General features: G+C 44.0%; 1 protein-coding gene across 1 annotated transcript; it reads left to right on the forward strand.

The window, feature by feature from the left end:
* The first annotated feature begins 513 nt into the window (after positions 1 to 513).
* Positions 514 to 20075, forward strand: pgbd5 (piggyBac transposable element derived 5). The gene is made up of 7 exons (XM_041948047.1): positions 514 to 1054; positions 7245 to 7675; positions 11587 to 11721; positions 15376 to 15556; positions 17973 to 18170; positions 19307 to 19412; positions 19824 to 20075. Exons 1-7 carry the CDS (start codon positions 682 to 684, stop codon positions 20017 to 20019), a joined length of 1620 nt encoding a protein of 539 aa, XP_041803981.1. The 5' UTR covers positions 514 to 681; the 3' UTR covers positions 20020 to 20075.
* Positions 20076 to 20860: the final 785 nt, after the last annotated feature.

Genomic DNA, 20860 nt, shown 5'->3' on the forward strand with positions numbered 1-20860 from the left:
ATGACAACTGAAACTCCATCTCAGAATCTTTTGATATCAAACAGCTTCTATCTTTTGCAGTAATTTTGTTGCTTTTCAGGGCGGCTTCCGTGTTGTCAGGGCACCAGTAATTGGATATTCATTACTTCTATCCATGCTGTCCTTTTCTATATCTGTGCATCTTACATTATCATTGATCATCATGATTTTTCCACACTGTAGCTCCAGCAGCTCCTGGCAGCCGCTCCTCTCTGGGTTTGGATGAGAAAACGTTTCTAATTGGATGACAGGGTAGGGCTTTGGCGTCAGGTGATGCAGCGGCAGCCACTACTCTCTCTCTCTCCTCTCTGTGTGCAGAAATCACTGCTCTCTCAACCCGGATGCTGTGCCACAACTATCGATAATTGTGCCCATGCCCAGTGCGCTGCGCTGTAGTCAGAGCAAGGGGGCGGATATACAGTATTTCAGTACCCTTGAGGCGGACAGCTCTCCCCGGATCCACACGCGTCCGACCACCGGGCTCCGCATCCGAGCCTGGAGGGCAGGGGGGGAATCATAATTCACACCGAAGATTGGGGAGGGTGTAGCCGCCTCATTACAGGCGAAAACATCGTGACTACTTGCACGCTGCTGAAGCCGTAGTGGAAGAGGGAGGAAGAAAGAGACAAGGGGGGGAGCAGAGCAGCATCACCACAGAGAGAGATGGCGGAGTGCGGGCGGAAGGCGCTGTCTCTCCTGGAAGCGGCCCGCTCCCGGTACGAGAGCCTGCAGATATCCGACGACGTGTTCGGCGAGTCCGGGGACGACAGCAGCGACAATCCCTTCTACAGCACCTCCGGAGACTCCGACTCCGACAACTACATAGCCGAGGTAGGCGAGGAGGAGCAGCCGAAGCACCACCATCACCAAAAACGGAGCGATAAGGAGAGCGGGCAGAGCTGGGGAGCAGGAGGCGGCAGCGGCGGGAGCAGCGGAGCCGGTCCCCCGGGCTCTCTGTCCCGTAGTCAGGCGGAGGAGGAGGGCTGGACGGAGACTCTGCAGGATGTCACGGTGCCGCCGTACAAAGAGACATATGGTGAGACGTGATGCACGACAAGATGAATAAGGTCATTTGCGCAACGGGGAATGATTGGGTGGGTGCGAGGTGACGGATGGAGTGGATGGAGACAGGCAGGAACAGCGTGGTCCACGTTCGTGTATTTGAGGTCAGGCAGGCCATTTCTGTGGCTCTCTATGTGGTGCCAAAGCAGCACACAAAGGGCTATTGCTCTGGGACAACTGGAGGCTTGTTTCATTTTCGTTTGCGCGCGCGCGCGCGCGTGTGTGCATCCTCCTTGTGCGCGGGTGCGCGTGTGTAGTGAGTGAAGCATGATAGGGCATCGTTAATTGCTGAATTAAGGTAATGGCAAACGCTTAGCCTTTGATACTTCTCCCCTTGGTGCTGTAGTACACATGCTGTCGTGTGTGTGTGTTCATGTTTCAGGGCAGTGCTGGGAGACATGCTGTTTAATTTAGAGATACAGCATGTGGTCTCTCCTGGCTCTACACACATGTCCACACACATATTACATACAGAACGCATGCACACATGCTGGCCAATGTCCTCCTGCACCAGTTGACAGGACTCATAATTGTATTAGCATGAGACAAAAGCCAAATGTTGGTTGCACACTTGCTCCTCTAATGTGTGTGTGCAAACAGGAGACTTGTGTGTGTGCGTGTGTGTGTGAATCGTGACAGTTAAGCAGCACCCTCACTGCTCTGTCTTCCTCTTCGCCTCAGTCTGTCTTTGTGATAAATGCCCGAAAGCAACACCTCACAGGTTGTTCTCACACTGTTTAAAACCAACTGCTTGTTGCAGTATGTAACTACAGTCACTACTGTTTCCACGCTCTGATTGAGTTTGAGTTTTTATCCACATATATCACTGAGTACAGCATGCATCGGAGAGTGGGGTTTGGGTTTATGGTGCAGCTCCTTCTGTCAGGCTTCCTTTATTTATTTATTTTTTTGTCCTCCTCTCCCATCTCTCCTGCCTCCAGCAGAAGCAAAGGCGATTGGTGGAAATGCCATCCTGAATCCGCTGTTACATGTCACACTCAGGCACCCTTGGAGGTGAACCAGCATATGGCTGTAGCAGATATGCACCAAGCCCCAGTCTGCTCATGCATCCAAAACAAGCACGAAGCACACACTAATATCCAAATGTACAAAAGCGCAAAATTGACTATATGCAAGGTGCCAGGAAACCATTGGAAATGAAGCAAACTACTGCGCTGGTTGTATGAAAAGGGGATTTGCTCTGCTTCAGAATTCAAAATTAAAGAGCAGATATGATTCTTCAGTTTTTAATGACTGTGTCTGCTGTCGGAGCTCTGTGGTGCTCAAATTGAAGGTGGTTGCACTGGCCTGCTGTCTCAGACAGCAGGATTACTTAGCAGGACATCAAACAAAACCGCACACAGCTCTGTTTACGTCTGTCCGTGTTCCAGATTTGATTTCCGCTCAGTCCACTTATCCAGCTAACTTCAGTAATCCTGCGTTGCGCGACAGGGCCCAGATATGGGAGTGGAGCCTATTTCACTTATCCAAAATAATCTGAACTGTACTCCACTATAAAATCTTTCTTTTTTGGCGATGCAAAGGTTACAGGATGTTCTGTCGTGCAGATCCTGCTCTGTCCTGCTCTATTTGACTGCTTCGGCTCTGTTGACTTAAGCTCAGAAGGCAGCAGGTGTGTCTGTCTGCTTTTTATAATCTGGAGCGGTTTGCAGTGATACAGTTAGTGATTGTTTGCACAAGCGCAGCCGTTGTGGGTGTAGTCCCGCCATCCTGCATCATGGTTGGGATGATTAACTGACTGGATGGTGCAGGACTCCCAGGGAGCACAATCACACTCCAGACCTCAAGTGGCCGAGAGCGCACTCATGATGTAATCGGCCTAAAGTCAGCATATCTACATAAATGATTCTGTGCTGAGTTTAATGGCATGGGACGGGAAGCTGCTTAAACTAGATGAGGTTTCCACTAAGTCGGCCAATGTGTGGAAATATGAGCGATATTTTTACCATGTCTGGATTTCTCTGTCTATCTGCCTGTCTGTCTTCCCGTCTGTCTGCGGCTCGCTGTCGAGCAGTGGCAGTGCTGGCACAGACGCCGTGTTGACGTGACAGCTCCCCTCCATGGAGACCGTGCACCCCGTACATAAATCATCAGCTACCGTCATGAAGCATCGGCTCAACCCCACACAAGCTCCTTCAAGCTGGTTTGCGTTTCGGGTTTGTTTACATTCACACCAGCGACGTCTCCTCCGTTTCGAACAAGCAGCAGAAGTTTGAAACTACGCTGAGTTTTTAGCTCGCACAAGACTGCGGTTTGCCCATCGTGGTTCATAGGTGGCATGTCATCTCAGCGTGAGAGTATTTCCCCTGCAGTGCAAGAGAGGTGGCAGAGGACCGAGCCAAGGATTATGAAGCATACATCCACATCTCAGATTATGTAACCACCTTGTCATGATGTTGGAGGGAATTAAAGCGCTATTTATTCTTTGACTTTGCTGAGCATGTCTGATAGATTACTGGTACTCTCCATATGTCAGTTTATCTGCCTGACCCATGTTTTTCTGACCTATCTGTCCGGTCTGCATGTTGTTTCTTACCATTACAGAGCCATTAGAAAAAGAACATACACTTCCACAGACACGTTTGATCATATTCTCATTTAAGAATTTATGCATATAGAAGGCTGCTGCTATTAGGTCTGTTTCCTGGCTGACTGACAAGCAGAGATGCACGTCTGCCTTTTATTTAAAACTCAAACTTGTCCATACATTCACAAAACAAAAAAGGAGAAAACAAAAACAAAAGACATGATTTCAGTTCAAATCCAAGGCAGGAGCTGGATGTGGAGAGGATGAAATGAAATGAAACAACAATCCTAACATGGTGACACAGGAAAAAAATCATAATATTCTAACTTATTTTCATATTGGTCTATTGACTTTCACTGGAGATATGTTATGGATGAATGAACCATATAAATCTGATCCAGATCCCTGCATATGCATTTTAAAAATTCTACAAAACATCCAAAAATAAAGGAAACCAATTGTCACCATCTGATTTTCAGGTTTTCATCGTCTGATACAACATTCACATATCACTGACAAAGCCTGTCAACTGGAGGAATCAGAATAAACGCTACTTAAAAAAGCCTTCTTTTCTAGGCCTAGTGTACAATCGCCTGTACACCAGAATACTTCAAGGTTTTGTTGAGCTCTTTCGTGGAAAATGGACCCACTGAAATCATCACAGTCCTGCATACGCAATCCAAAAGAAATCTGGACTGATATAACCACATTGTGTGATTCTTGCAAGCAAGCTATAATTGAAAAACTAACTAAATGTGTTGCGAAAGTCTTTTTTTATGCTTGATGTGATGCGTAGAAGTAGAACACCGATCATTTTATATGTGATTTAGCATCAGAAAATTATTCTCATCGATATTGTGGTATTAATTTAAATATATTGCCCAGCCACAGCTGCACTTTGTCTGAGAAAATAGACGTAAATGGCTCTGAATCTTGTGCTCTTCGTGTAGTGTCTGTGAAAAACTGAGCATGTTTCATCTTCATGAAAGGGTTTATCCTCCCGTAGACACGGTAATCTCTCATTCTTAAATCCATAGCCATAACAGCTCTACCAGGCATGTGTTTGTCCCTCGCCAATAGAAATACTACAACAGCAGATAATCGTGGGGGATTATACATCTGTCTGTATGCGCATTGTAGGTGGTGTTTTGTAATGAGTAATGTGGGAAATTCATATTTCAAAGCTTCCCTTGTAGACAAACCAGCTGATATCAATCACGTGAAAGAATTACTGCATGTAAATGTTTGATCCAGTTTCATCAGAGTGATGTAGGCCGCACTGAAGATCAGCTGGCAGGGATGCAAGAAGAAAAATCTATGGAGGAAGTTCTCAGCGACACAGAAGCAATATCCATTATCCATAAAAATGATGAGCTCTTCCTCAGCTTGTGTCTTTGGCTGACTCCCGAGACGAGCTGAGGTGAGTCATTTTTGCCTCGGCGGGCCTTCCATCCGAATGTCTGATGTTTTTATCGAGGAGTGGCTCGCTCCGGAGAAGTCGGGCTGGATTTTACATTCGGCTTTCAAGCCTAATGGAATGCAAATGAGCGGATTTCGAGCTCCTTCTGCTGTCTTGGCCGCAAGCGTCAGCTTTGTGGGCGCGCTTGTTCTCCACTTGGTCTTTTTTCCTCTCCTCGTCCACCTCCACATGTTGCTTCAGCAGTTTAGGTTAAAGCCTCGTACGTTACGTTGCGTGTAGCTCAACATTAAAAGGCCGAATCAAACGTCCTTCATTGTTTTGCTTGCAGCGAAAAAGGATAGAGAGAGAGTGAAAACCTTGTTCTGCACTGTTCAGAGATAATGAGATCGTGCTGTTCAATCGAGCCTGAAGTTGTTCTGCTCAACGTCCAGATTCCCTCTCACGCATCCAACAATCTTTGAGAAAATCTCCAAATTAGAGCAAACACATTAAGCCATTGTGTATTGACTGTGGGACTTCAGAGCAGCACCACGAAGCTTACAATCAGAGAACTTTTAAATGGGAGGTAAATTTACCCTCAGTAAACTAGCAAATGACTGCAGCGTGTCTCTGCGATCTGTCTCTCACTTGTATCATGAAGGTGACTCCACTCTATAAGGTACACAGGCTACAATATAGTACAGAATTGAGTATGTAGTAGCACAGTATTAGGCTGGTGATATTTCTGGACCACAGAGTCTAACTTGCACAAATCTCAGTCAAACAAAGGATCAATGAGTCAGGCAGACTAGATTAACATATTCAACTTAACAACCCCTCTAAAGCATAGAGGGGGGTGGCAGGTTAACAAGGGGGATGCATTTTGGTCATTTTGCTAACAAGAAGGATTGAATCTCCCCTCAAATCGCCTTCTGCTGACCGTCACTATAATATTATCCTGCTATCGTGTGTCAAAGATATAAACTCAGCCTCAGTAGCTGCAAAAGAATCTGAATCAGAATCTGAATCAGCTTTATTGTCCAAGTATGCAAGACCAGCTCAACAAGGACGAAAGACAGAAACCCCCCCCCAAAAAAAACAGCCGACCGCCCTACCCCTTTAAGATAACTCTTTTAACTGTTAATTATATTAAGATAATTATTTAAACAGTGAATTTCTTTGAGATAGCCATTGGACTGTTAGTTAACCTACTTTAAGGTTACTATAAGATAACTATTTGAACACTTTATTATTTTGATTCAACTTCAAGTATTTTAACTGTAATTAACATTAGTTACTTTTAAGCTATTGTAATTACCTTAAGACAACCAATTACTTTACGATAACTATTTTATTGTTATTCCATTGCATATGTGTAATGTGTTCAGGTCTATTTTTGAAATCAACTTGTAATTTATATATTTATTTTAGTTAAGCTACTCGACAATCTTTCTTTGTACCCCCAAACAACTGAAGTACCCCCTGAGGTACCAGAAGCGCACACAGGATAACAGGTTTGTTATATTACATCTGCATACTATGTGTGTTTGGCGCACAGGTTTAGGCACATCCATTTTTTGGAAGTTCTGCTGTTTAAACACCGCCATCGCTCATCAGCAGATGCCTCACTGAGAGACACCTTTCATTCATGGCTCCCTCCTGTCTTGACTATCAGATCAGAACATGTTTCTCACTCAATGGCTGCCATAACGCTAAATGAACGAGACAGTGAAAACTTCCGCAAGCATAGAAACAGCACGCCGTCACGAGGGTGGCAGTGTGGTGGCTGTCATGTTGCATAAAGTGTCTAACCGCTGCCCTCGGCTTGTGACATTCACACCAAAAGCTGCAGTGGTTGATTCATGGAAAAGCAGCGGTGTGAATGTCCTTAATACAATTTAAGACAATTTTAGTTAATGTGTTCTCTCTGTTACTGTTTCCTCTCTTCTTAATAATAGGGAGAAACAATAGAGTTTATGTAAGCAAGAAACAGTTTGTATGCATCCCACACAGCCGTTACAGTGACAGCTCAACAAAATCCAATTTTATCGTGTCTTGCAGTGTCAAAACAGAAATCTTTGTTTCTGTGAAGTCAATCAAATTGAAGGCCTGCTTCCAGAGTTTAAAAACTGGGATGAAGTGACTGTGAGTTAGCTGTCAATCTGTCCGTCTTCCTCCTCCTGTCATTGTTTTTCACACTTTTTCCTTTCCTTCCAGGCCCTGCTCAGAAGATGCCGGCCACTGCCACAGCCTTGGACTTCTTCCAGCTCTTCGTCCCAGACAACTGCATCCAGAACATGGTGAACCAGACTAACATGTATGCCAAGAAGTTCCAGGAGCGCTTTGGCTCGGACGAAGGCTGGCGTCCCGTCACGGCCCAGGAGATAAAGGCCTTCCTGGGCTTTGTCACCTCCACCAGCGTGCACCGCTGTGAGTCCGTGCTCAGCATCTGGAGCTCGGGCTTCTTCAGCAACCGGAGCATCGCCTTGAAGATGAGCCAGGCGCGCTTCGAGAAGATCCTCAAGTACTTCCACATCGTGGCTTTCCGGCCGTCGCAGGGAAGCAACCAGGGCCTGTACAAGATCCAGCCCTTCCTGGACTCGCTGCAGCAGTCCTTCAGCTGCACCTTCAGACCCTCTCAGACACAGGTGTGTGCACTTTGCTCCAGGTCTCCAGGTCTCCTTAAAGCATCTTATATATTTTTGGATAGCTAGGTGCTACATTCTGCTTCACTTACTTACAAAGGTTGCCAAACTAGCTGCAACGTCAGGGGTGTTTATGTTTTGAGCATGATGCTTTTTTATTAGCTGACACCCAGAGCAACAAGATTTAAAAGCACAGCTGACATCAGTTGGCAAACAGCAGACAAAATTTCAGAAGCTTTTTAGATTTAAATATACGTGATTTGTTGTTGTTATCTGTTATCTGGTCAGCAGTATAGGCACTGTTACTCTATAAGGTGCATTTATATACTGTATACACACTTTTCATGCAGTAGCTAAGCTAGTTATTTGCTCTTGAATTAACCAACTAAATCTATCCCACCAGGAGCCTCTGGTCGAAAACCGTTTACACATCAAGTATTTCGGTGAAGCACTCCTTTTTAACAGACTTACACTGTATGCATTAGATCTACATTTATGCAACTGGGGCAGTGGAGCGCCAGCCTCGCCACTCTATTTTGGGTGGGCTGGAGTTCATTCAACTCCTGCTTCACTCTTTAGATGAACAGCAGCGCAGCAGATTTTAAAGAAGGAATGAATAAACAACACGTCTGAAGCAGAATCCATTAAATCCAATGCTCATCTGAGCTCTCGTCCAACTTGATCACTGTATCGTCTGTATGTGACAGCAAAGAGAACAATGGAAGGAAATTTTGCTCAGCCTTGTTTATCGTTTGCTCCTGATATTCTTCCATGTTTTATTTTTGCTGACTCGTGAAAATGGTTTCCATAAAAGTAGCACAGAAACAGCATTTCAATTCAAACCGTTTGGTTTGTTATCAGAGGACAAAGTGCTGCTTTAACGTCATTTTGGGGCTTTTCACCTTCGGCTATAAAATCATATGCATATTCAGAGTGTGGTTAGGAGGAGGGCACCAGGGGTGGCTAATCATATTCCAACGGGATCTGGTGCCACCCCTGCGGCCATAGTCGAGCTCTTAAAAATTAATGAATTTCTGGGAAGTCGTTGATTAAATTGCTTTTGGTCTTCCTGCAGTAAGAGTGCTGTAACATCACCTTGATTGTGAAGGATGATGTCAGTGCTGCGATGCATTTAGGGAATAAATGCTCTTAACAGCAACCCCTTCCTCACATCACATCCACGTCTCGTTCAGCCATGCAATTCCCCCGTCGAAACAACTTCAATGTGAATGTTGGTGAGTACGTTTCATTGTGCAGTTAGAAAGGGTGTGGTGAATTACGGTTTCACGTTAGTGCTCTCGGATCTAAAAATGACGAAATTCTAACATTGAGGGCAGCCCGGCTTTCAGACACTGTGTGTGTGTGTGTGTCATTCACAGTGACGGGGTTTGTGTGTATCTAGGCCAGTTTGTTTTATCTGTTCGTTTCTGTGCCAGGGGCAGAGAGTGGGCCCAGATAGTGAGAGTGGCTCAGGCTGAAACTGTTGCTCCACAGACAGCGGAAAGTAATCTACCCATTTAATGACTGACGCAGAGGGAAGGAAAGAAGGTGGTGTACTGGTTTGAGTTTAGGCTGCAACTAACGATTGCTTTCATTATCAATAAATCTGTCGCCATCAGGTGAAAAGTGGCCACAAGATTTTCAAAACGTTCACACATTTTGCACCAACAATCCAAAACCTACAATATTAAGTTTGACATCATGGAAGAAATCAAGCAAATATTCACAATTTTGGGCATTTTTGCTTTAAAAAGTGGCCATTTTAGTTATCAAACTAGTGGCTGATTAATTTTCTGCTGGTCAGTTAATCAACAAATCATTTCAGCTGTATCTTTAATTGTGAAGAAATGAACAAAGGGAGGGAACGGGGTCATACAAAATGCTTGTTCAAACACAGGATATTTGTCTACGTGTGAGTCTGTATGACCTGGATTTATCTGCCAACGGTATCATCCAACATGAGGCGTGCGTGCGATTATGAACGCTAACGCGTGAATCAAATCAGAGCGGATTATTAGCATGTTATGTCAGCTCAGCGATTCTGACACATTCTCTGTGTCAGTCTCGCAGCTTTGCAGTCACTACCGTGATTCGTCGACGCTGCTTTGTATTGATTTGCAAGTGTTAAATCGTTGAGAGCATTTGTCGCAGTTGTCACCGAGCATCCACTGCGAGACAGCAGGTGAGCGGACGGATGGATTTTCTTCCTCCCTCTGTTCAGTACAGGATAAGTGAGCCCATGCAAATGATTTACTCGAAGCATCCGTCTGCAAATGTGACCACCTTGTTTTCAGCTGTTCGGAGAGACGCGTGCTGCAGGAGCTGTGCTAATGTGGCAGCTGCAGGATGAAATATGTCTTAAAAAGGCCATTGTGGTTTGGGTGATGTCATCCATCCCAAGGATAGATAGCCTTGTTAATTTTCCACCTGTTTAATCCATAACCCTCATACTTGACTTGGAAATTACTTGTTGCTCTCTGTCCTGGAGCGGGAGGGAGCCGTTGGTCGCCGCTCATTTTAGTTTTAGTCAAATCAGGATGGAGCAGGAGGAGGAGGCGGGGAAGACACCGGAGGAAGCGAGAGCCGAGAGAAATTTGAAATGCAAATATTTGTTTGCGTGGTTGAAAGCATCTCTGGGAAATATTTGGCCAGGTTTTAGGTGCATTGTTCATTGTCCAAGAAAGAAAGGGTTAGAAAATATTTGTGCTCTGTTAATGCCTCTGGTTGTGCGTGTTTGGATATGTGAATATGTGCCAGTTTTTAATACTTTCTTTAATCCCCATTGGGAAATTCATCCGCAGCGTCTGATCTGACCCATTACAACTATTTAGAGACCAGGAAAAAAAAAACATACAAGAGGAAGAAGGCACAGCACAGTAGTGTTGAAATATACTTTATTTCTTGCATGATGGTCATACATTTGATGGTTAGAGTGGCATGTCCACATTAAGCCCTGTTTGATGCCTCCTGACCAGCAAGTGACCTCTAAAGACACTCGGTTTGGCATCATGGGAAACAAATGAAAGCAGTTTTTTTTTTAATTTGAAAAGTACATTTTTGCTTAAAAAAATTGACTTAGAATGACTCAATTCTAAAAATTGTTCACCTAGTTGATTAATCGACAAATCACTTCAGCTTTAATCTGAAGTGCTTGTTTTAAAGGAGGACAATCATGAAAGTGTGAAGATAACCTGAAACTTTTATGTATTTCTTTTCGATCATATTCAAATTTTAATAAACTTGCTCAGCAGACAGCAGGACCACTGTTTTTATGACAACTTCTTTGCCACAAAGCCTTTATGCCCGATGACTTTCCGATCGGGCAGAATTAAACACCACTTTTCTCTGTTTTGGCTTCTCACAGTCACGCCTTGTGTGTTGTTTTAGATGTATTTTTCATTTTGTTTATTTTTCGTGAAGCACAGATCTGTCTTTACTTTGTTCATTTTGTTTTCCAGTGGTTGCAGAGAGAGATGCAGACAGACAGACAGACAGACGGAGGGAAAGAAGGGGATAACCTATACATGCAGCAGTGAAGGACAAAGCAAAAACTGAGACTGTAGAAGAAGTGAAAGTGACGAGGGAGAAGTTATTTTTGCGTAGGGTTTTGCAGACAGCTGCACAGTTGAGAGCGTGCCTCTGCTGAGAACAGTGTTTTTTTTCTCTCTACAGTATCACACTCACAACACATACAACACTTGTGAGGATCTTCGATTGGCTTCCTTCTCTCTCTAACTCTTTGCTCTCATGTTACATAATACGCAGCCTCACTCCTATCCCTCACATGAAGATCCTTTGTTTTCTCCCTTGTTAAGGCCGGCTATTTTTCCAGTAACACATTGTGTACTTGTGACGCGGTTATATAAGAATCCACTAAGACGAGCTGTGCGGTAACATCTCTTGTGTATTTCTAGGTTCTTCATGAGCCCTTAATAGACGAGGATCCAGTGTTCATCACCACCTGTACGGAAAGGGAGCTGAGGAAGAGGAAGAAGAGGAAGTTCAGCCTCTGGGTTCGACAGTGCACCTCCACCGGGTTCATCTGTCAGGTAGCAGCACGCAACACTTAGTGTGTGCGTGTGTATGTGTGTGTGTGTGGGATCATCAATCTGCAGCAATCAGAAATCACAGTAGTTTTAGGTCAGAGAACAACGAGATGAGAGAGAAAGAGCACAAGTTTATTTGTTTGCTTTGAGGGTATTTTAATCTGCTGCTTTCAAACTTCGTGGCAGAAATCTAATATTTTTCATCAAAAATGCAAGAAAAAGCCTTCAGTCCGCCTTAAGTCAGAAAGACTTTTGTGAAAGTTTGATGTTCAACAAACTTCCAAAAATCTCATTCTCAGGTTGTCGATGTTCATTTTGAAATCAGCCAATTACTTGCCAGTGCTGCAGAGAGTACAATCACTTTTCATAAATTCTCTGTGAACATTTTCCGACTTTACATGCAGAAAATGCTGTGATCAGACTCATCTTTAAATGACAGAATACCTGCTGGGCAGAAACATTGATTGTCAGGTTTTTCTTTTGATGTTGTTTCAGAGCGGAGTAGCTGCCGGCTCGGGTTTAGATCTGTGCCGTCACATCTCAGGCAGACCCGCTCTGCTCGCTAACAACCTTGCCCTCGCTGCAACCTTCCACACCTTCGTCATTTGCTTATGTAACACCAGCATTTAACTGGGGCCCGGCACTTCAGGGGAGCTGACGGACCTCTCCGACTCTGACCATTACAGAGGACGGAGGAGAAAACATTAGAAACCGCAACTGCAGGATGCTTTGTTTTGTATTGTTTAATTAGTGAAAAGCGGTCGAGGCAAACTCTGAACCACATCTACCCAGTGTTTGTGGTTCAGGACGCTGAGTCAAACTGGGAGTGAGAGCACACCAGAATGCAGCTTGTCAAAGTCATTTTTTTATATTGTTGCATAAACATTGTGTAGGATTTCCATCCAGTCACCTGCGCACACACACACACACACACACACACACACACACACACACACACAAACGTTTGCACTGCTGTACTGAAGAGGACCTTCATTGACTTAATACATTTACCTCCAGTGGCATCTATCTATGCAGCTACACTGTTTTCCACCTTTACCCCATTTCCCAATACAATGGATGTTTGAGGTGCTCACAGCAATGAAAAAAGTCAGCATTAACATTTCTTTGCAGCTGCCTTCCAGTCCCTGTTGCCCAGAGACGCCACTGTTTCAGAAGGACTATGGGATAGGTTCACAATTTTTTTTTTTTTTTTTAAAACAATATTCTGGTGCCCGTATGAACATGGCAACAGGTTTTTACTCGCTGTAATTGTCCCCTCCGCTCATTCTGGCCATTGAAAGATCACTTCCAGCTATGCTTTTAATGACATTAATTAATGTTTTACAGTAATTGTAGGGGCATTGTATGCCTTTATGAGAGCATCATGAGGGGAGGGAGAGAGAGAGTGCATCAAAGATCCCCGTCTGGACTCAAACTGGGGTCACTGCAGTTCATGGTCGGTGCCTTAAAGGAGAAGTCTGGTCACTGAATGGAGGAAAGGGCTTTTCACTGCACCGAACCCATAAATAGATGGATCTCAGGCATGAGACTCCACTGCAGGCAGAGTGTTTCCTTCTTTAGCCTGGATGCGGTCCAGAATTACATTAGTGGAAAGAGGACCAACCACGATCAGAATTTTAATTTGCTTATTTCGTTTCTTTTCGGTTTACATTAAATAAAATAACTGATAAATCTAACTATTCATCATTTTGCCCGTCATCCCAAATCTCCCTTCTAAAACGAGTTAGAAGCATCACACTCTGTCATTTAAAGCCTTATTCCATTACCCCATCCATTTAACAAATAAGCATTATCGCTCATACTGACTGTGGCCATTTGGCAGTCACTCAGTCTTTACAAGTCCGCTGTAGGCTGATGTGCCTGCACTGAGATCTCGTCTCTCTCTCCAAATTAATTGTGTCGAGGGAGAGAAAAAAAATCTGAGAAATAAAACGAGTTAATGGAGTGAATCAATGAGATTCCATTAGCCAGTGCACCACACAGGGACACACACACACACACACACAGCCATGGACTGACCACTTAGTGTAATAGCTAAAGGCTTGACGTAGATCCTGGCTAATCAGGATGATGCTGTTCAGCTCGTGAACAGCACAGAAATGTAAGTGAAGAACGACGCTGAGCTGTTTGTGAGTGGACATTTCTACATTTGATAACGGCGTTCTTTAGAGGACAAGCTCTTCCTCGTGTTCCTTTTGAGACCTGCATCTTCAAGGGCATCATGTACCCGTGAGATCAGCTAAGAAGCACAGCACAGTCCACCCTGATCCAGAGCAACACGGCCCCCAGTCTGCGCTCATAACATTTCTGTCATCCCCTAAAAATTTGGAGATTATTGATATTTTGGGGAGTTTTGAAAAGTCGGGGCCAAACTTGAAATATCAAAATTTATTTGGCAGATTACCATGAAATTTATAAGCACATTCATGTTCTCCAGAGACTATTTTAGACACTTTATGGGCGTTATTCTTGCACAGGCTTAAGTGTATTTTACAAACGTTTACAAGACCATGACCACAGAGATTACTGGAAATGAGGGGAGAAGTTGGGGGGAATGACACGCATCACAGGTCCCCATCCGGACCTGCAGTTCATGGTCAGTGCCACAAAGGAAATTCTGGTGTATCTCAACCTGCTATATCTGTAAATGTGGCCATTGTGACTCTATAGAAACAACATAGAGTGAATCAGCAGAAGCTTTGTGAGCCTCCTACAGCTTTCCAAGTAAACATAATTTTTATGTGAATCATTTGAAACAGTTCTGTTTGAGAAAGAAGCACAGAAAGTAGACCCCCCTGTGAAATGACCATTTTGGCTTTTACAGGGATTTTACATCCGGGTCTGCTTGCAGGCTGAGTCCTCATTTCCCCAAATCTCTTCCATGGAGGTTGCAAGTGCAAAGTTAGCACGACCCATAGAGTGACATGAATGGGAAGTACACCAGTTTGTTAACACCTTTCCTATTAGCCATCAGATTATGACGCTGGCCAAAGCTCAAGGTTCTGGACTCAAATGCACGACTCAGACACTTCTCTCAAAACAAAAGGCAAACAAAAGGTAGAAACTAAGAATGCTCAAAAATGCAAAGTACAACAAAAACCACTAAGGATATTCTCACAAACAAAAGACTCTACTCACTAGGCAAGGTTCACTGGGACAAACCACTGGACTGATGTGTAACACAGGGTAGGCACAAGACAAGGGAAACACAGACAATATATACACGAGTAACAAGGAACAGGTGGAGACAATCAGGGCGGGGCGGGAAACACCAGGAAGTCAAGGGCATGAAACGAGAGGAGAGTTTTCACAATAAAACAGGAAGTGCGAGACACAGACCAGACAGCAGTGAACAACACCTCAACAGACCCGACGAGACATAACACAGATATTTAGTCTAATCGTCATGTTGCAATGAAATCTCGGCATTCATGAGTCTTTAAGGAAAGCAAAATCATAAACACGTTTGTTCTATCTCCCAATTTTGTTAAATGAACATTGCAGGGTTTAGACTTATACAATAGCTGCAAGATTTTTTTTGCCATAGAAGACAATAAAATGGTACTGAAAACTGAAGTAAAGCTTGTGAGTGCTATATCTGTTTTATGGACATGTCCTTTTCCTCCCACTCTGCAGATCTCAGTCCATCTGAAGGAGGGCCAGGGTACAGACGGTCTGGCCACCTTGAAGAACAAGCCTCAGCTCCACAGCCTCGTGGCCAAGCAGCTCTGCCAGAACATCTCTGGCAAGAACACTATCATCTTCACCGGGCCGTCCATCACGAGCCTCAGCCTCTTCTCTGAATTCAGCAAACAAGGTGCACAGACAAGTGGCAACAGCAGATATTTGTATCCATTGGTCCGTCTCGACAGCGCTGCCCTAATAATACACCTTTTCTCTTTCTGTCTGCCAGCCAGCCTCCTCCTCTGTCATCTCGTGTCCTCGTTTTCTGCTTTGATGTGCAGATTGTAATCTCTCTACTCATCTCTCGTCTCCCTCCATTTTTGCATTTTTCATTTGTTTATTTATTTTTCATCACGGTGTGATGATAGCGTCCCCGGGCTTCGCAGCGCAGAGGAAGCCTGTCTGTCGCATTTCACCTTCGAGTGAGGCTTTGCGGCACGACGGAGTGATTCATTTCCTTATCTTCATTTGTCCTTACACCCCAAGTGAAACATCTTTAGCCACATGGGAATGCGCGAAAGCACAAATGCGCGTCTGTCGGCACAGGCTGATAGACTGCACTTGTATTTGTGTGACATGTAGTAACATCCAGCTTGCCTGTTTTCTCAGCCAGGAGCTCAGGTGTAATATGTATACTAATGCACAAAGCTGCCTGCATTCAGTCAGGTTTCCAAATATTCACGCTCACAACAAAAGAAGCAGAATTGCATCCTTAAAATTCCTTTAATTAAAATGCATCTTGACTACAAAATCTCACACTAGGTGGCTTGTTAAGACAGATGGGTTGTTGTTGCTGTTCAACAAACACGGACCACAAAAGCCCCACGCTTCAGCATTGCACTTCAATAGACTGTTGCACAATAAATCATGGAGGACTCTGCAGGGAGTGCTTAGCCCTGTCACGGCTGAAGAAATCAATAGGTGAAGTGGACACTGTGGTGGACACTTGAGTAAAACACCACTCAACATCTGACAATTTTCTCTCTGAATTCTGCATCCAAACATGTTTGTTTTTTTTGTCTCACTGTTGCAAACACCCCAAATTCTCAGTATTTCATATTTTATCAGAACGTGTTGCAAAAGATTCTTCCACTTAATTTGGAACAAGCTGTGATATTTTATGCTGATAATCCAACAGTTTTCCACGGAGCTCTGATTTCCCTGCTCATTATACCAAAGGCATCTTTTCATTATGAAACCATAATCCTATTTTGGTAGACCGAGTCACATTTGGATTCTCTTCTCTGACCTGTTTTTCGTCTTTCGCGATAATAATTGCAGATGTGGGACAATCTCATGAAGCCCTCAAAGGGCTAAAAATGAGTGAATCAGTGAGAGCAGGGAACAAATTTTCAGCCAAGCAGATCAGACCTCTTTGACGATATCATCAGCACAACTTGAAAAGTTTTTACATTCTCACAAACGCTTTTTCGCTAAACAATGAGAGAGGAGCAAATTTAAACTCAAGCGAGCTGAGCTGCTGTATGCCAAGCAAAGAAAAACAAGTCCAGAGATATAATCAATATTTTGTCGTACTAATTGGACGAAGCTACCACAAGGCATTCAACTAGAAAAACAAATCTGTTTTGAGCTTGTTAAGGCATTGTCCAAAATTTTCTCTCAGATTTATCATGCTGGACTAATTAACAGAGTTAATTACCTTGTGCTACTCTCAGCACTTACTGTGGACACACACACACACACACACACACGAGTGTGTACAATACAGATAGAAATCATTGTTCAAATTGAGAATGATTGTTAAGCTGCTGCTCGTCTGTGTAAGAAATAAAGAAATGAAATGGATGAAAAGACAGAAAAAGCAGAAAGGTGGAGAGGAAGTGATGCAGCAGCCTGCAGCGGTTTGCTCTGTGAGGCCACATCAGAAAGCAGAATGCATGAAAATCACAATAAATGCACGTCACTGCAGGCGCAGCTGAAAGTAGGGCTGCAACTTATTTTTTCCTGAAGCCCAAGGTCATGTCATAGCTGTCCAATCAACAGTCTGAAACTCCCAAAGTCTTAGCAACGAATACTCACATCTGAGAAGCTGGAGCCAGAGAATTTTTGGCATTTTTGCTTAAAAAAATCACCTTGACAATTAAACAAGTGACATAAGTAAATACAGATCAACTAATTGATTAATCAAGTAATAATTTCAGCTCTAGATAAACAAGATAAATGCATATCTTTATTTCCTGTATTTCAGTAAATCTGGTGGTTATTTTCCTCAATGGATAAATGCCCAAATTGACATATGTAAATGTATTTTTTTTTGTCCAGCCAACAGTGCAAAACAGAAAAAATATGTGAAATTGAAGAAAATTGAGAGGCTGCAACCAGAAATTCTTTGCAACTTTTTAATTCAGGAATGCATTGAATGATTAACCAATTATCAAAATACTTTGTACCATCTGGTTTTCTAATTGTCGTAGAGAAGCCCCTCTACAGTATATTCCTCACGCCTGTGTCTATCCTTGCAGAATGTCCCTCGGTTGCAGAGTTATTTCTGAAAATGTTAACGTGTCTTTGTGTTTGTGCTTCCTCAGATATCTACTGCTGTGGTCTGCTGAGCACCAGGAAGAGCGACTGCACGGGTTTACCACAGAACATGCTGGTCTGCGGCTCCACGCCAGCGCAGCGCGGCCAATCACGAGTAATGATGAAAGGCAGCATGTCGCTCATCAGCTGGTACAACAAGGGACACTTCAGGTTCCTCACCAACAGTTATTCACCAACAAAACAAGGTACACGTTGCTCCGGCACACCCAGAACTAAAACTCCACAAGTTTTTGGATTATAAATATTGTAAGATTTTTAGTACAGACGGGAGATTTTTAGTTGTAGGAAACTGCAAGTGGGCCATTTTATTTGACGAGCCATTAACCTGAGAGTTTTTCAGTGAAAATAAGATAAACTGTGCTGTCGTTTCTGGATGCAAGTTACCATCTTTAAGCATTCATGTCAGAGAAAATCAATGAGGGCTTGTAATCCATGATAATCCATTTCCAGGAGGCGACAGGATCGTGATATTCTGCTCCTCTTATAGTGTAATCCACTCGATCAAACCGTTTTGTTTAAGGGCTGCAGTGTGTTTGAGCTCTTTGAATGAGGTGTGTGGAAGCGAAGCCCCAGATCAGTTAAAAAAATACTATCCAGTATTGATTTTGCTTCCCCTGTAGAGTGAGTAGGTGTGTGTGTGCAAGTGTTTTTCACTCTGCATAAAAAACGAGCACGAGCATGAGCATGTTTTTGTTATTAGGACATATTAAACAAAGCATATGGGGATTAGTGATCGTGAAGTGGGCTTCACCCATGGTGCATGATGCATTTCTGGTCTCAAATGTACTCAGTAAGTGGCAGACTGTTATGGAGCAATTTGAGGAGGATTTTTTTTGGTTAAAAATCTGAAGCAAAAACAGTGCAGAAAGTGGAGCATTCAACCCCTCACGTAGGAAATGTTATTACTGACACACGTGGAGCTAATAACTTAACGGCTGCATTCCATCCACATGGACCAGCGTGAGGACCAGGACATTGTGCATGCTGGCTCATTGTCACTGCTCGCCGCGACATAAAGGGAATCTTGCCACTGTTAATGTCATTAGTTACACCTCCTGCTGCGACGAGCGTTAAACACTGCTTTGACCATTAAAGGACCATTAAACGGCGCAGCCCTCTGGGGACCAAAGAACGAAGAGACCAGCTAAAAACAAAAATAGTCACGAGCCGCATCTGGGCAGCCTCCCTCGCGTAAAGGAGCACTCCTTTTCCTCCCCATTGTCTCTTTTGTTGTTGGCCACAGAGCCCGGAGAAAACAAGTCCCGTCATGGGGGGGTGCTTGTCTCTCACTCTCAGTCTGTGGTCTGTGTGTTTGTGGCAGGTATGATCATTAAGAGGAAAAGTGGGGAGATCCCGTGTCCCCTAGCCGTTGAGGCCTTTGCGGCGCACCTGAGCTACATCTGCAAATATGATGACAAGTACAGCAAGTATGTACCAACTTTTTCATGTCTTGTGGTGGAGTCATGGCGACTAGAAACCTGAATTTTACACATCACATGACACATTCTGCCCTTAGACAAAGACTGTGTATTGTTTGAAAAAAGAATTACACCCTCAGGTTTTGCAGATACGTCCTCACTTGGTCTGGAATGAGCACTGGCTAATGGTGACTAATGTTTTTGAACCACAGCTTTTGGGCACAGTTCCCTCCTTTTGTTCATTTCTTCACCATTCAGACTTAAATGATTAGCTGATTAATCAATTAGTTGAGAAAACTGCTCACTTTAGTCTCACTTTAAGGCATATTATTTATAGTGGAGTGGTAACGCCATACATTAATTTAATAGAAAGTCTATGAATAGAAACCCTGGAGTAAGGAGCTGTTTTTCTTCCCACAGGTACTTTATCTTCCACAAGCCCAACAAGACCTGGCAGCAGGTGTTCTGGTTGAGCATCAGCATCGCCATCAACAACGCGTACATCCTCTACAAGATGTCTGACGCCTACACGGTTAAACGCTACAGCCGAGCGCAGTTCGGAGAAAGACTGGTCAAAGAGCTGCTGGATTTAGACGACTGCTCCCCCACGCAGTGAGGAGGAGGAGGAGGACAGCAGGAGCGCACGACTACCACACACACACACACACGCACACACAAACACAATCCCCACACGTACATTCACACTCCTCATTACGGCTGTACAGACTGTGCAGTCTGTGTCTATGTGATGATACTGAAGCAGTGCCAAGCCTGTGTCTCTCTTCCTCTAGTTGTTTTCTGTGCTACTGTAAATAGTCATTCACACACGACTGCACACCACACAGTAGAGAATCATGAGCCATGGGACAGTTCGCATCCCTCCACTGTAACTTTAAACGCAGATTTACTAAGGATGTGCCAGCAGGAGCTATTTCACAAGCAGAGATGCAGGCGGGAACCATGAAACCAGGACGAATTCACCCGTAAATGATGTCAGCTTCAAGTTTTAACTCTCGAGAAAGAGTTAAATCATTGATATGAGCCTGGGTCTCCCGTGTGACTGTTCAAACGTGTGCCCGTCAGGCTGAGAGGCTACATGTAGCTCCATATTTACACTCTGCAAAGACACCTGTGACCCTGCAACAAAAGCTTAGTAAACCAGGACTACGGTGTGTTCACACGCTGCATGCATAAAGAATCTGGATTGTGATGTTCTCTTGTTCAGTGTGAAAATGATTTCTGCTCCAGGTGGGTTTTGAAGCGTTTTTTTTTTGTGTGTGTGTGTGTGTGTATGTAAGTATTTAGCAAGTGGAACTGCCGTTTGTGTGCGCGACGTTGAGCCCGAGGATGTAAATGTACGGCTATTGTGACCCAGATGTGTCGTGTTGCTGAGTGCGTTGCTCGCTAAAGGAAGACTGTCAGGTGACATGAAGATACACCCAGCAGCGTGGCACCAA

Source organism: Chelmon rostratus, chromosome 11 (genome assembly GCF_017976325.1).
Source record: "Chelmon rostratus isolate fCheRos1 chromosome 11, fCheRos1.pri, whole genome shotgun sequence".
NCBI lineage: Eukaryota > Metazoa > Chordata > Actinopteri > Chaetodontiformes > Chaetodontidae > Chelmon > Chelmon rostratus.